The following is a 13,926-nucleotide window of genomic DNA, read 5'->3' as shown; positions in this document are numbered from 1 at the left end:
CAATCCCTCTTGCTGTTTCCACCAATCCCTCTCTCTCTCTTTCATTCTCTTCCTCTTTGTCTCTCTCTCTCTCTCTTTCTCAGATGAAAGGGGGATGCTAGACTTGAGAAAGACGGCAGACTACGGGAAGACCATCAAGACTGTTGCCATTAAAATCTTCTCTTTCGGCCTGGGGGGAAAGTTCCTGTTTGCTTCTGTTATGACTGGAACTGTAAGTATGAGTGTGTGTCTGTGTGCTGTACTTGTTTATTTGTGTGTGTTAGTTTGCAAATGTTTTGTATGTGAGCTTGTTTTTTAAGCCTAAGGCCTAGCTGATACCATCTATCTCCCTCTCTTTCTCATTCCCTCGCACTCTCTATCTCTGCATCTCTATCTTTGCATCTCTCCCCCTCTCTCTCTCCCCCCTCTTTCTCTCTCTCTCTCTGTCTCTCCCTCCCCCTCTGTCTTTCCCTCCCCTCTCTCTGTCTGTCTCTGTCTCCCTCACCCAGGGCACTCTGAGGATGATCCATGTGTCGACTAACCAGGGGGAGGATTGGAACATGGCTCAGCTGCCTCCGGTTGGCCACGAGGAGTTCTATTCTATCTTGTCAGCCAATGACGACATGGTTTTCATGCACGTGGATGAACCAGGAGGTCAGTCAATAGCCTATACTGTGTTCTTTTTTTCCACAGAATGTCACTCTAGTTAACCATGTTGGAGACACAACAGGACCGATGTCCTCTTGACCTCCCTTCATCTCCTTCCACTCCTATTCCGGTCTTCTTCTACTTGTTTTAAGAAGGTCATAGCAAGGATCATTTAGCAATTTGAATTGGAATTTTAAGACCCCTTGAAGTCCATAAAATTAAAAAAAAATATATATATATATATATGTCAAAAGTTTGCACACACCTACTCATTCAAGGGTTTTTCTTTATTTTTTAAAACTATTTTTATCAGCCCAAACTACCTCAATTGGGTTGAGGTCGGGTGATTGTGGAGGCCATGTCATCTGATGCAGCACTCATCACTCTCCTTTTTGGTCAAATAGCTCTTACACAGCCTGGAGGTGTGTTGGGTCATTGTCCTGTTGAAAAACAAATGATAGTCCCACTAAACACAAACCAGATGAGATGGCGTATTACTGCAGAATGTTGTGGTAGCCATGCTGGTTAAGTATGTCTTGAATTCTAAATAAATCACAGACCGTGTCACCAGCAGAGCACCGCCACACCATCACACCTCCTCCTCCATGCTTCACGTTGGGATCCACACATGTGGAGATCCTCCATTCACCTACTCTGCGTCTCACAAAGACACGGCGGTTGGAACCCAAATTCAAAAATTTGGACTCATCAGACCAAAGGACAAATTTCTACTGGTCTAATGTCCATTGCTTGTGTTTCTATTGAATATATTTCAATTTGTTTAACTTTTTTTTTGTTACTACATGATTCCATATGTGTTATTTCATAGTTGATCAAATCAAATGTATTTATATAACCCTTCTTACATCAGCTGATATCTCAAAGTGCTGTACAGAAACCCAGCCTAAAACCCCAAACAGCAAGCAATGCAGGTGTAGAAGCACGGTGGCTAGGAAAAACTCCCTAGAAAGGCCAAAACCTAGGAAGAAACCTAGAGAGGAACCAGGCTATGAGGGGTGGCCAGTCCTCTTCTGGCTGTGCCGGGTGGAGATTATAACAGAACATGGCCAAGATGTTCAAATGTTCATAGATGACCAGCAGGGTCAAATAATAATAATCACAGTAGTTGACGAGAGTGCAGCATGTCAGCACCTCCGGAGTAAATGTCAGTTGGCTTTTCATAGCCGATCATTCAGAGTATCTCTACCGCTCCTGCTGTCTCTAGAGAGTTGAAAACCGGAGGTCTGGGACAGGTAGCACATCCGGTAGCCGCAGGCAGAACAGTTGAAACTGAAGCAGCAGCACGGCCAGGTGGGCTGGGGACAGCAAGGAGTCATCATGCCAGGTAGTCCTGAGGCATGGTCCTAGGGCTCAGGTCCTCCGAGAGAGAGAATTGGAGAGAGCATACTTAAATTCACACAGGACACCGGATAAGACAGGAGAAGTACTCCAGATATAACAGACTGACCCTAGCCCCCCGACACATAAACTACTGCAGCATAAATACTGGAGGCTGAGACAGGAGGGGTCAGGAGACACTGTGGCCCCATCCGATGATACCCCCAGACAGGGCAAACAGGCAGGATATAACCCCACCCACTTTGCCAAAGCACAGCCCCCACACCACTAGAGGGATGTCTTCAACCACCAACTTACCATCCTGAGACAAGGCCAAGTATAGCCCAAGGTGCGAACCCAGATGTCTACAATGTAGAAAATAGTACAAATAAATGAAAAACCCTTGCAATTTCTGAGGCTGGTAACTCTAATGAATGTATCCTCTGCATCAGAGGTAATTCTTCCTTTCCTGTGGTGGTCCTCATAGGAGCCAGTTTCATCATAGCTCTTGATGGCTTTTGCGACTGTACTTGAAGAAACTTTCGAAGTTCAAGACATTTTCCACATTGACTGACCTTCATATCTTAAAGTTTCTCTTTGCTTATTTGAGCTGTTCTTGCCATAATATGGACTTGGTCTTTTACCAAATAGGGCTATCTTCTGTACACCACCCCTACCTTGTCACAACACAACTGATTGGCTCAAACGTATTAAGAAGGAAAGAAATTCCACAAGTTAACTTTTAACAAGGCACACTTGTTAATTTAAATGCATTCCAGGTGACTACCTCATGAAGCTGGTTGAGAGAATGCCAAGAGTGTGCAAAGCTGTCATCAAGGCAACGTGTGGCTCCTTTGAAGAATCTCAAATATAAAATAGATTTAGATTTGTTTAACACTTTTTTAAATTACTGCATGATGTAACAATGTAAATAATAGTACAAATGAAGGAAAACCCTTCAATGAGTAGGTGTGTTCAACCTCTTGACTGGTATTGTGTTTATTCATTAAAAAAATGTTGGAGGGCCTTATTGCTTTTAGCCCATACAAATGCATTGAATAACAGGTTCACTATATGGAACAACTTTCTCTTAAAATGTTCTCCTTTAGTTTCTAAATGTTTCATTGTCTCTAGCCATGTCTCCTCTCTTCCTCTCCTTTAATTTTCTCCATTCTTTATATATTCTAATACAGTTGTCGCAGTGACCTAATACAGTGACCTAATCCTTTATGTCCCTGGACACTGACTTTGGCACCGTCTATTTGTCAGATGACAGAGGCACTGTTTAAGTCTCTGTTCCTCCCCTGTTCCCCTCCTCTCCTCCCCTGTTCCTCCTTTCCTGTCATCCTCTCCTCCCCTGTTCCTCCTTTCCTGTCATCCTCTCCTCCCCTGTTCCTCCTTTCCTGTTATCCTCTCCTCCCCTGGACCTGTCATCCTCTCCTCCCCTGGACCTGTCATCCTCTCCTCCCCTGGACCTGTCATCCTCTCCTCCCCTGGACCTGTCATCCTCTCCTCCCCTGGACCTGTCATCCTCTCCTCCCCTGTTACTGTCCTCCTCCCCTCCCCTGTTACTGTCCTCCTCCCCTGTTCCTCCTTTCCTGTCATCCTCTCCTCCCCTGGACCTGTCATCCTCTCCTCCCCTGTGCCTGTCATCCTCTCCTCCCCTGGACCTGTCATCCTCTCCTCCCCTGTTCCTCCTTTCCTGTCATCCTCTCCTCCCCTGGACCTGTCATCCTCTCCTCCCCTGTTACTGTCCTCCTCCCCTGTTACTCCCCTCCTCTTATCTCCATATCTTATCTCTACAGTACCCAAATACAGTTCTTCTCCTATATATTCCCAGACACAGGCTACGGCAGCATCTACGTGTCAGACGACAGGGGTACGGTGTACTCTAAGTCTCTGGAGCGTCACCTCTACACCACCACAGGGGGAGACACTGACTTCACCAACGTTACCTCTCTACGAGGGGTCTTCATCACCAGTATACTGGCAGAGGGTAGGGACTACACACACACCCCAACAGTTAGAGCAGGCCTGAGATGGTAAAGGGAGTTCCAAAGGCATTGGTGTGTGGCAGGAAAAAGGCTGCGTGACTGTGTCCCAGACAGACTACGGTGTGTTTCCGCCGTAACAGTTATGAGGCCTAGGATGAATGACTTTCATTAGCTGTTCAGTGTGAGTTCAGCTGCATGTCTATAGGAGAGCCATACATGGAGAAACGCTGGATTATATCTATATGTCTCTCAGAATAACCTCTGTCTCGTCGTTGCATTTATTTATTTCTCCCCAGACGGCTCGGTGCAGTCCGTGGTGTCCTTCGACCAGGGAGGGGAATGGGTGCCCCTGCAGAAACCTGCCAACACCAAATGTGACTCCACAGCCAAAGACCCAGACAAGTGCAGTCTCCACATCCACGCAGCTTACAGCACGGCTATGAAGCTGAACGTCCCCATGCTGCCTCTCAGTGAACCAAATGCTGTAGGACTCATCATGGCTCACGGTAAATCACTCACACACACACACCTCATCCTCATTAACCTGTCCATGACTATTTCAATTTGACTAAGCAAAAAGGACAGGCAGTTGTGTTTGTGCCGGAGGCTGGTCCAGCGTTGACACTCGTGGTTCATGTCTAGACTCAGCCACTGATCTGTGGCCTTCTCCCGTAATCTAAAAGACATACAGTGCCTTCGCAAAGTATTTAGACCCCGAGACTTTTTCCACTTTTTGTTTTTTACGTTACAGCCTTATTCTAAAATGGATTAAATAAATACAAATCCTCAGCAATCTACACACAATACCCCACGATGACATCACAATACCCCACGATGACATCACAATACCCCACGATGACATCACAATACCCCATAATGACATCACAATACCCCATAATGACATCACAATACCCCATAATGACATGTGAAAACAGGTTTTTAGACATGTTTGCAAATATATTACAAATAAAAAACCGATACCTTATTTCCATAAGTATTCAGACCCTTTGCTATGAGACTAAAAATTGAGTTCAGGTGATCCTGTTTCCATTGATCATCCTTGATGTTTCTACAACTTGATTAGAGTCCACCTGTTTTCAATTCAATTGATTGGACATGATTTGGAAAGGCACACACCTGTCTAATATAAGGTCCCACAGTTGACAGTGCATGTCAGAGAAAAAACCAGGCAATGAGATTGAAGGAATTGTCCGTAGAGTTCCGAGACAGGATTGTGTCGAGGCAGAGATCTGGGGAAGGGTACCAAATCATTTCTGCAGCATTGAAGGTCCCCAAGAACACAGTGGCCTCCATCATTCTTAAATGGAAGAGGTTTGGAACCACCAATACTTTTCCTAGAGCTGGCTGCCCCTGCCAAACTGAGCAATCGGGGGAGGAGGGCCTTGGTCAGGGCGGTGACCATGACCCCAATGGTCACTCTGACAGAGCTCCAGAGTTTCTGTGGAGATGGGAGAACTTTCCAGTAGGACAACCATCTCTGCAGCACTCCACCAATCAGGCCTTTTATGGTAGAGTGGCCAAACGGAAGCCACTCCTCAGTAAAAGGCACATGACAGCCTGCTTGGAGTTTGCCAGGAGGCACCTAAAGCATTCTCAGACTATGAGAAACAAGATTCTGGTCTGATAAAACCAAGATTGAACTCTTTGGCCTGAATGCCAAGTGTCACGTCTGGATAAAACCTGGCACCATCTCTACGGTGAAGCATAGTGGTGGCAGCATCATGCTGTGAGGAAGTTTTTCAGCCGCAGGGACTGGGAGACTAGTCAGCATCGAGGCTAAGATGAACGGAACAAAGTACAGAGAGATCCTTGATGAAAACCTGCCCCACAGCGCTCAGGACCTCAGACTGGGATGAAGGTTCACCCTTCCAACAGGACAACGACTCTAAGCACACAGACAAGACAACGCAGGAGTGGCTTCGGGAGAAGTCCTTGAGTGTCACACCCAGAGCTCGGACTTGAACCCGATCGACCATCTCTGGAGAAACCTGAAAATAGCAGTGCAGCAACGTTCCCCATCCAACCTGACAGTTTGAGAGGATCTGCAGAGAAGAATGAGAGAAACTCTCCAAATACAGGTGCCAAGCTTGCTTCATATTTGTAGTGTCATTTAATTGCTGCCAAAGGTGCTTCAACAAAGTACAGGTTCCGAATACTTATGCTAATGCAATATTTCAGTTTTAAAAAAAACACTTTGCTTTGTCATTATGGGGTATTGTGTGTAGAAATGATGAGAGGGGGGGGATATTTTATCAATTTTATAACCTAAACTAACAAAATGTGGAAAAAGTCAAGGGGTCGGAATACTTTCCGAAGGCACTGGATATTATATTATTATTAATACATTTTTTATTTATTTTTATTTCACCTTTATTTAACCAGGTAGGCTAGTTGAGAACAAGTTCTCATTTGCAACTGCGACCTGGCCAAGATAAAGCATAGCAGTGTGAGCATACAACAAAGAGTTACACATGGAGTAAACAATTAACAAGTCAATAACACAGTAGAAAACGAAGGGGGGGTCTATATACAATGTGTGCAAAAGGCATGAGGAGGTAGGCAAATAATTACAATTTTGCAGATTAGTCTGACACCGCTGTAATGATACAATATATGCCTTTTAGCAGACAGTTTTATCCAAACTTATTCATGCTGCATACATTTAGTGGTGGTCCCGGGTATCGAACCAACTATCCTGGACCGTGTTCTACCAATTGAACAGCAGAGGACCGTGTTCTACTACCTGAACTACAGAGGACCGTGTTCTACTACCTGAACTACAGAGGACCGTGTTCTACTACCTGAACTACAGAGGACCGTGTTCTACTAACTACAGAGGACCGTGTTCTACTAACTACAGAGGACCGTGTTCTACTAACTACAGAGGACCGTGTTCTACTAACTACAGAGGACCGTGTTCTACTAACTACAGAGGACCGTGTTCTACTAACTACAGAGGACCGTGTTCTACTAACTACAGAGGACCGTGTTCTACTAACTACAGAGGACCGTGTTCTACTAACTACAGAGGACCGTGTTCTACTAACCACAGAGGACCGTGTTCTACTAACCACAGAGGACCGTGCTCTACCAACTGAACCACAGAGGACCGTGCTCTACCAACTGAACCACAGAGGACCGTGCTCTACCAACTGAACCACAGAGGACCGTGCTCTACCAACTGAACCACAGAGGACCGTGCTCTACCAACTGAACCACAGAGGACCGTGCTCTACCAACTGAACCACAGAGGACCGTGCTCTACCAACTGAACCACAGAGGACCGTGCTCTACCAACTGAACCACAGAGGACCGTGCTCTACCAACTGAACCACAGAGGACCGTGCTCTACCAACTGAACCACAGAGGACCGTGCTCTACCAACTGAACCACAGAGGACCGTGCTCTACCAACTGAACCACAGAGGACCGTGCTCTACCAACTGAACCACAGAGGACCGTGCTCTACCAACTGAACCACAGAGAACCACCAATATACAATGTTCGAATCAGTTGTGTCTAATAGGTAGTCTGCTCACCTCATCCTCAGAGAATGATTACATTTTTAATTAAGTTATTTCTTTATTTGCACACAGGAAAATACAAGACAATGTGATGAGGGTTTAAAAGGCAAGTCAAAATAGCGTTTACAGGAGAGGTAGAAAACCCAGAGAGGCTTGTAAAGGCTCCTCCCCGTTTCAAATATTTATAGAACAAAACAAACAACTAATTATTATCCTGATTTATCAAAATATAGAAAACAATTGTTGAGGATTAATGCCCAAAACATTTTAAAACATCTATCAGGAAGAAAAGAAAGGAACTAGATTGAGAGAGCCCTGGTACAGGGGAGCTTCCCAGCCCTGTGGACATAAAGGAGAGGCTGCACAAACCCAGTGATCACAAAAATGGATAAACCAATGGTATGTGTGAAGTACTGCATTTCATCATGATTGAGGGACAATAGCTAAAGATAGAATTACAATAATGGGGAGGTAACTCGCCATCATAGACACCAAGATAATCAAAATGACCTTAAACGCCCTCATCCTCATGTTATTTGTCCCCTCTCTGTCCCCTGGCCCAGGCTGTTTCACAGCCTTGAGAGTCAGCAGAACCTCTTCACAGACGTCAGGAGGAGGTACAGAATCAAAGTAAGCATAGATGTATATAGACATTTTAAATCAGATGCACACCGAACAAACCGGCCCCAAGAACTATCAGCCAGACAGCACCACAACAGCCCACCCTGTATCTCAGGGGTTTGTACTTCAGAAAGGTTACAAACCACCGCCAGGTAACGCTCCACACGGATACAGCTTTGAAACAAGGGTCGACCAGTGTACAAGAGACCCGTGCCAAATGCTGCAAGACTTGAGACGGCAGTTGATTTGATGTGTATGCTGACAACAAAGAAGACAGAATTCAGGCAGAAGAGACACGGCCAGGTCTGAGCGAGAATAACTCTTTGAGGCCATATTGTCCCTCCCACTCTAGTCATGATCAGCCACAGGACGTAGCCATTGGTTGGGGACACTCAGGATGAGATTGAGTGCGCAGGAAGCAGTGTTGATGGATGTGCCTTGTGCATGGAGGCCAACTACTGAGGTTCTGTTTGTCTCTGAGGTGTTCATGTCTTCACTTTCTGGATTGGTGTGTGGGCTTTAATATGCTTTGACAATGATCGAGTTTATTCCTGTTGCAAATGGTACGGTAAAGCATGTATCAATCAAAGGAATCAAGATTTTGGGGTGAATTCCATTTCTACTCAGTCAATTTAAGGAAATCACTCCATATCAGAAAATGACATGAGATGTGTTGAATAAGACATTATCAAAATTCTGCAAAACTAGCATTTCCCCCATTTTGTTTCATACATTAGATTTAGAACTGGTTTTCAATACACGTGTGGTTTGATTGGTAGTAATATATATATATATATATATATATATATATATATATATATATATATATATATATATATATATATATATATATATATATATATATATATATATATATATATATATATATATATATATATATATATATATATATTGGAGTATTAAATTAATGTGGACTGAATCACCTACCTCTGTTGGAACTATTTAAAAGTATTTTCAAATAATGTCCTATAAATAACCAACTTTTTCAAAATATGTCCATATACATCATTTTAAATACAGGGTTTAAATGCAGCACAGTATGTATTTGTATAAATACTGTGTATTTTAGTATTTTCAAATACATGCTAATACTTTCCAAGTGTAATTCCAAACATATCAAATATTCAACTAATTGTGTTTAAAAACTAAATATTCTTCCAATTATTTACTAACAAATGTCTTGGAAAGTAATTGAAATACCATTTTAATAGTATTTAAACCCAGGTCTGCATTAGACACCCATTCTGAGATAAAAGGAACACACATGAATGGACGGAGTTCTCCTCCTGGTCTGGAAAGTGTACAGCTGATGTTCCATTGACAAAGTTGAAGCTGATTGTGTGCTGTAAACACACATATACACACACCTGTGTCACTCCATCACCTTGATGGACCACACCCTGCTGGCATGCAAATGGTGACATGCAAAATGTAGTCAATATCGCACCACTAAGTGACTGATTATGATTGAAGAGGATATGCCGTGCAGTGTGTTATGGATAGGGCTGTGAGGTCTTCTTCTTCTTCTTTCTGACAGGTCAAATGGATCAGGAGGTATACCATCTGTTCTCTAAATGGATTGGTACATCCATTTCAAAATATATATATATATATTTTTTAAATGAATGATATACTGAATAGAAAATGGATTCTTGAAGAGTATACAGTAACTTAATAAATAGTTAAACTATCAGATGATAGAGGCTACACCTTACTGTCTATTTAATTTTGACCTCTGACCCCTGACCCCTCTGACCTCTCAGGGAGTGTGGGCGATGCCATCTCTGTGATGAAGCCTGACGTATTCGTGTCAGATGATGGAGGTTACACCTGGCTACAGGCCCTGGAGGGACCACACCACTATGCCATCCTGGACTCTGGTGGACTCCTGGTGGCCGTGGAGCACTCTGCTCAGCCCATCAAAGACATCAAGTACGTCTGTGTTTCCATAAGAAGGGCTCTGGTCAAAAGTTGTGTACTGTATAAGGAATAGATCAGGCTGTCGTTTCAGACAGGCGACGCAGGAAGCCTGGATCCCAGTCTCATACTATTCGGCTGTAAGACAAACTGGTACCCAGGCTAGAATGCAGAGGCCAAGAAAGAAAGAAACCACTTAAACGTACAATAAAACACCTCATTGTGCTGATATACAGTAATGTGTTCTTTCCTGTCAGGTTTTCCACAGACGAGGGCCAGTGCTGGCACGTTCACCAGTTCACTAGCGATCCCATCCACTTCACAGGGCTAGCATCGGAGCCGGGGGCGAGGTCTATGAACGTCAGTGTCTGGGGCTACAGAGACTCTCTGCTCAGTCAGTACTGGGTATCAGTCACCATCGACTTCAGAGAGCTGCTCACTAGAGACTGTGAGTACAAGTAATACCATGGGATACAGCTACTGTAGGCTAATGATGTGATACAGACATGCATTATAACACTGAGTACCCAGTACCCAGACGTGCATTATAACACTGAGTACCCAGACGTGCATTATAACACTGAGTACCCAATACCAGGGGAAAAAAGCTGCCGTATTAGATGGCTCCTGGGTCTCCAGCACATCACAGGTCTGTGTTAGCCCCCCGAACTAAAGCCTCTTGCAAACTCATGTCTGTTTCTCAGGTGAGGACCAAGACTACGTGCAGTGGCTGGCGCACTCTGATGACATCAGCGACCCTAACGACGGCTGTATGTTGGGTTACAAGGAGAAGTTCCTGCGTCTGAGGAAGGCCTCTGTCTGCTTGAACGGACGGGACTATGAGGTCAACAAGCAACCCGCCCCTTGTCCCTGCACCCTGGATGACTTTCTGTGGTGAGAAGTCTAGTCCTCATGAATCTGTTCCCTTAGCCACGCTAGTATACTACCTAAGATCAAGCCTTGTATTGGGCATGCATTCTGGTGTGGCGGTATGGAGATGGGAATGTAACCACAATGGTATTTAAAGTTGGGTGAACTTTACCGTTTACTGCATATGTTTCAGTCAGCTCCAGTACACTGTGGTGGTCACCCTAGCTACTGTACACTGTGGTGGTCACCCTAGCTACTGTACACTGTGGTGGTCACCCTAGCTACTGTGCACTGTGGTGGTCACCCTAGCTACTGTGCACTGTGGTGGTCACCCTAGCTACTGTACACTGTGGTGGTCACCCTAGCTACTGTACATAGTGGTGGTCACCCTAGCTACAGTACACTGTGGTGATCACCCTAGCTCCAGACAGTTTACCAGTGGCAGAAGAATAGTAATTGTTCTCAACACCACTAACTGTGCTGTCTGCCTGCTGTCCCTGTCTAACCTGCTCCACGCTGCCATCCTGCAGTGACTTTGGGTACTATCGTAAAGAGAACAGCTCCGAGTGTGTGGAGCAGCCGGACCTGAAGGGCCACGTTCTGGAGTTCTGTCTGCAAGGCAAGAAGGAGCTGCTGCAGACCAGAGGGTAAGGCTTTAGTCATCTGTGGTCTAACCTGGCTCTCCTGCGCTGTGTATCACAAGACTGTGTTAGCCCACTGTGCTAAAGTCTAGGAATTAGCTTGAGGAGCTAACACAAGTCTACAGGTCTCAGACAAGGTGACTTATCAGAGTGTGGATCACGGAACCACCTGATCATGCTGCACAACTGTCAGTAGTCATGGTAGCACATGGGTTCATATTTCTGGAAGTTTTTTTCTGTGCATACGGCATGATCAACGATGGAAGAGTTTAATATATATATATACAGTGGGGCAAAAAAGTTTTTGCAAATAAATAAATTAAAAATCCTACAATGTGATTTTCTGCATTTTTTTTTTCTCTCATTTTGTCTGTCATAGTTGAAGTGTACCTATGATGAAAATTACAGCCCTCTCTCATCTTTTTAAGTGGGAGAACTTGCACAATTGTTGGCTGACTAAATACTTTTTTGCCCCACTGTATATTTAAGCACAAGCATTTTGCTACACACACAATAACATCTGCTAACTATGTGTTTGTGACCAATAACATCTGCTAACTATGTGTATGTGACCAATAACATCTGCTAACTATGTGTATGTGACCAATAACATCTGCTAACTATGTGTATGTGACCAATACAATTTGATTTAATTAAGATACTTTCTTCGTGACCATGACTAACCACTAACCATGTCGTCTTGGTCCACAGCTATAGGAAGATCCCTGGGGATAAGTGTGAGGGAGGAACACAGCCGGAAAGAAAAGAGATAGACCTCAGTAAGAGGTGTGTCAATGACCTACTGGGACCTCAGGAACTACTGGTGAGTAGAGATGACCACGCCACTGGTTCTCACTGGTCTTCAGTGGTCCACACTGGTTTTCACTGGTTCTCACTGGTCTTCAGTGGTCCACACTGGTTTTCACTGGTTTTCAGTGGTCCACACTGGTTTTCAGTGGTCCACACTGGTTTTCAGTGGTCCACACTGGTTTTCACTGGTTCTCACTGGTCTTCAGTGGTCCACACTGGTTTTCACTGGTCTTCAGTGGTCCACACTGGTTTTCACTGGTCTTCAGTGGTCCACACTGGTTTTCACTGGTTCTCACTGGTCTTCAGTGGTCCACACTGGTTTTCACTGGTTCTCACTGGTCCTGTTCTAGAATGTAAAAAAAACTATGGAAGGAATCCTTGCGTAACAACATTTATTGAATTTGACAACTTACGTATAACAAGGGCAGTTGGAACGTGGAATCACTTAAAACATTTTAACCCAAGAGACTGACAGAAAGATTGATAGGGATTTCATCTTCAAAACAGTGTAAACCTCAGTAACCATCGGTTACATGACCTTAATCCTGCTGCACGACTGTCAGTAGTCATGGTAACACATGATTTCCCATTTCTGGAAGTCTCTCTCTCTCTCTCTATGTATACTGCATGACAACGATGGAAGAGTTGTCCTTGTACTCTCTCTGTATCTCTCCCCTCCTAAAGACGGACGGCCATCTGTCCAGCTCAGCGCCCATCGTAGTGACGGTTCTGATTATTATCCTGCTCAGTGTCGTGGCCGGGTTCCTCTTTGTCAAGAAGTACGTCTGCGGTGGAAGGTCAGTACAGCAAATGTTGTTTTAAGATTGGTACATAGCAAGTCAAGCTATACTGTTGTTTTAAGATCGGTACATAGCAAATCAAGCTATACTGTTGTTTTAAGATCGGTACATAGCAAATCAAGCTATACTGTTGTTTTAAGATCGGTACATAGCAAATCAAGCTATACTGTTGTTTTAAGATCGGTACATAGCAAATCAAGCTATACTGTTGTTTTAAGATCGGTACATAGCAAATCAAGCTATACTGTTGTTTTAAGATCGGTACATAGCAAATCAAGCTATACTGTTGTTTTAAGATCGGTACATAGCAAATCAAGCTATACTGTTGTTTTAAGATCGGTACATAGCAAATCAAGCTATACTGTTGTTTTAAGATCGGTACATAGCAAATCAAGCTATACTGTTGTTTACGATCAGAGACGGTTACTCAAGCACAGTGAAAAAAATGTTAAATATCTGAGCCAGCACCGTTTGGTTCTGGTCGGCACAATGATGTGTGAAAAGGTTATAAGTGGCTCGGGCTGTTTTGATTGGCTCCTCCAGGTTCCTGGTACACAGGTACTCTGTCCTACAGCAGCATGCTGAGGCCCAGGGAGACGGAGTAGACGAGCCATTAGACAGCAACCACACTCGGGCTAGCAACAAGACCGGCTTACACGATTCAGACGAGGTAATGGTACAAACACACAAACATTTTTTTTGTATGGCCTCCGCACTTATTATAAATATACAATTGGTGAAGA

At 44.2% G+C, this 13,926-nt stretch overlaps 1 protein-coding gene across 2 annotated transcripts in view; it reads left to right on the top strand.

Moving 5' to 3' along the window:
* Positions 1-13,926, top strand: part of LOC109875708 (sortilin) — a 34,501-nt gene that overhangs the window by 17,822 nt on the left and 2,753 nt on the right. The window contains exons 8-18 of one of the 2 annotated variants that reach the window (XM_020468129.2): positions 84-211; positions 489-633; positions 3,806-3,961; positions 4,256-4,465; positions 9,909-10,077; positions 10,320-10,510; positions 10,767-10,956; positions 11,463-11,579; positions 12,285-12,396; positions 13,068-13,180; positions 13,727-13,853. In XM_020468129.2, coding sequence (XP_020323718.2) covers positions 84-211; positions 489-633; positions 3,806-3,961; positions 4,256-4,465; positions 9,909-10,077; positions 10,320-10,510; positions 10,767-10,956; positions 11,463-11,579; positions 12,285-12,396; positions 13,068-13,180; positions 13,727-13,853 — 1,658 coding nt within the window. Of the gene's footprint in view, positions 1-83; positions 212-488; positions 634-3,805; positions 3,962-4,255; positions 4,466-9,908; positions 10,078-10,319; positions 10,511-10,766; positions 10,957-11,462; positions 11,580-12,284; positions 13,854-13,926 lie in introns of both variants that reach the window. The other variant, XR_004205330.1, reaches the window with a different exon arrangement.

The sequence above is a fragment of the Oncorhynchus kisutch genome, linkage group LG24 (assembly GCF_002021735.2).
Source record: "Oncorhynchus kisutch isolate 150728-3 linkage group LG24, Okis_V2, whole genome shotgun sequence".
NCBI classification, from domain to species: Eukaryota; Metazoa; Chordata; class Actinopteri; order Salmoniformes; family Salmonidae; genus Oncorhynchus; species Oncorhynchus kisutch.
This window is presented reverse-complemented; position numbering and strand designations above follow the sequence as displayed.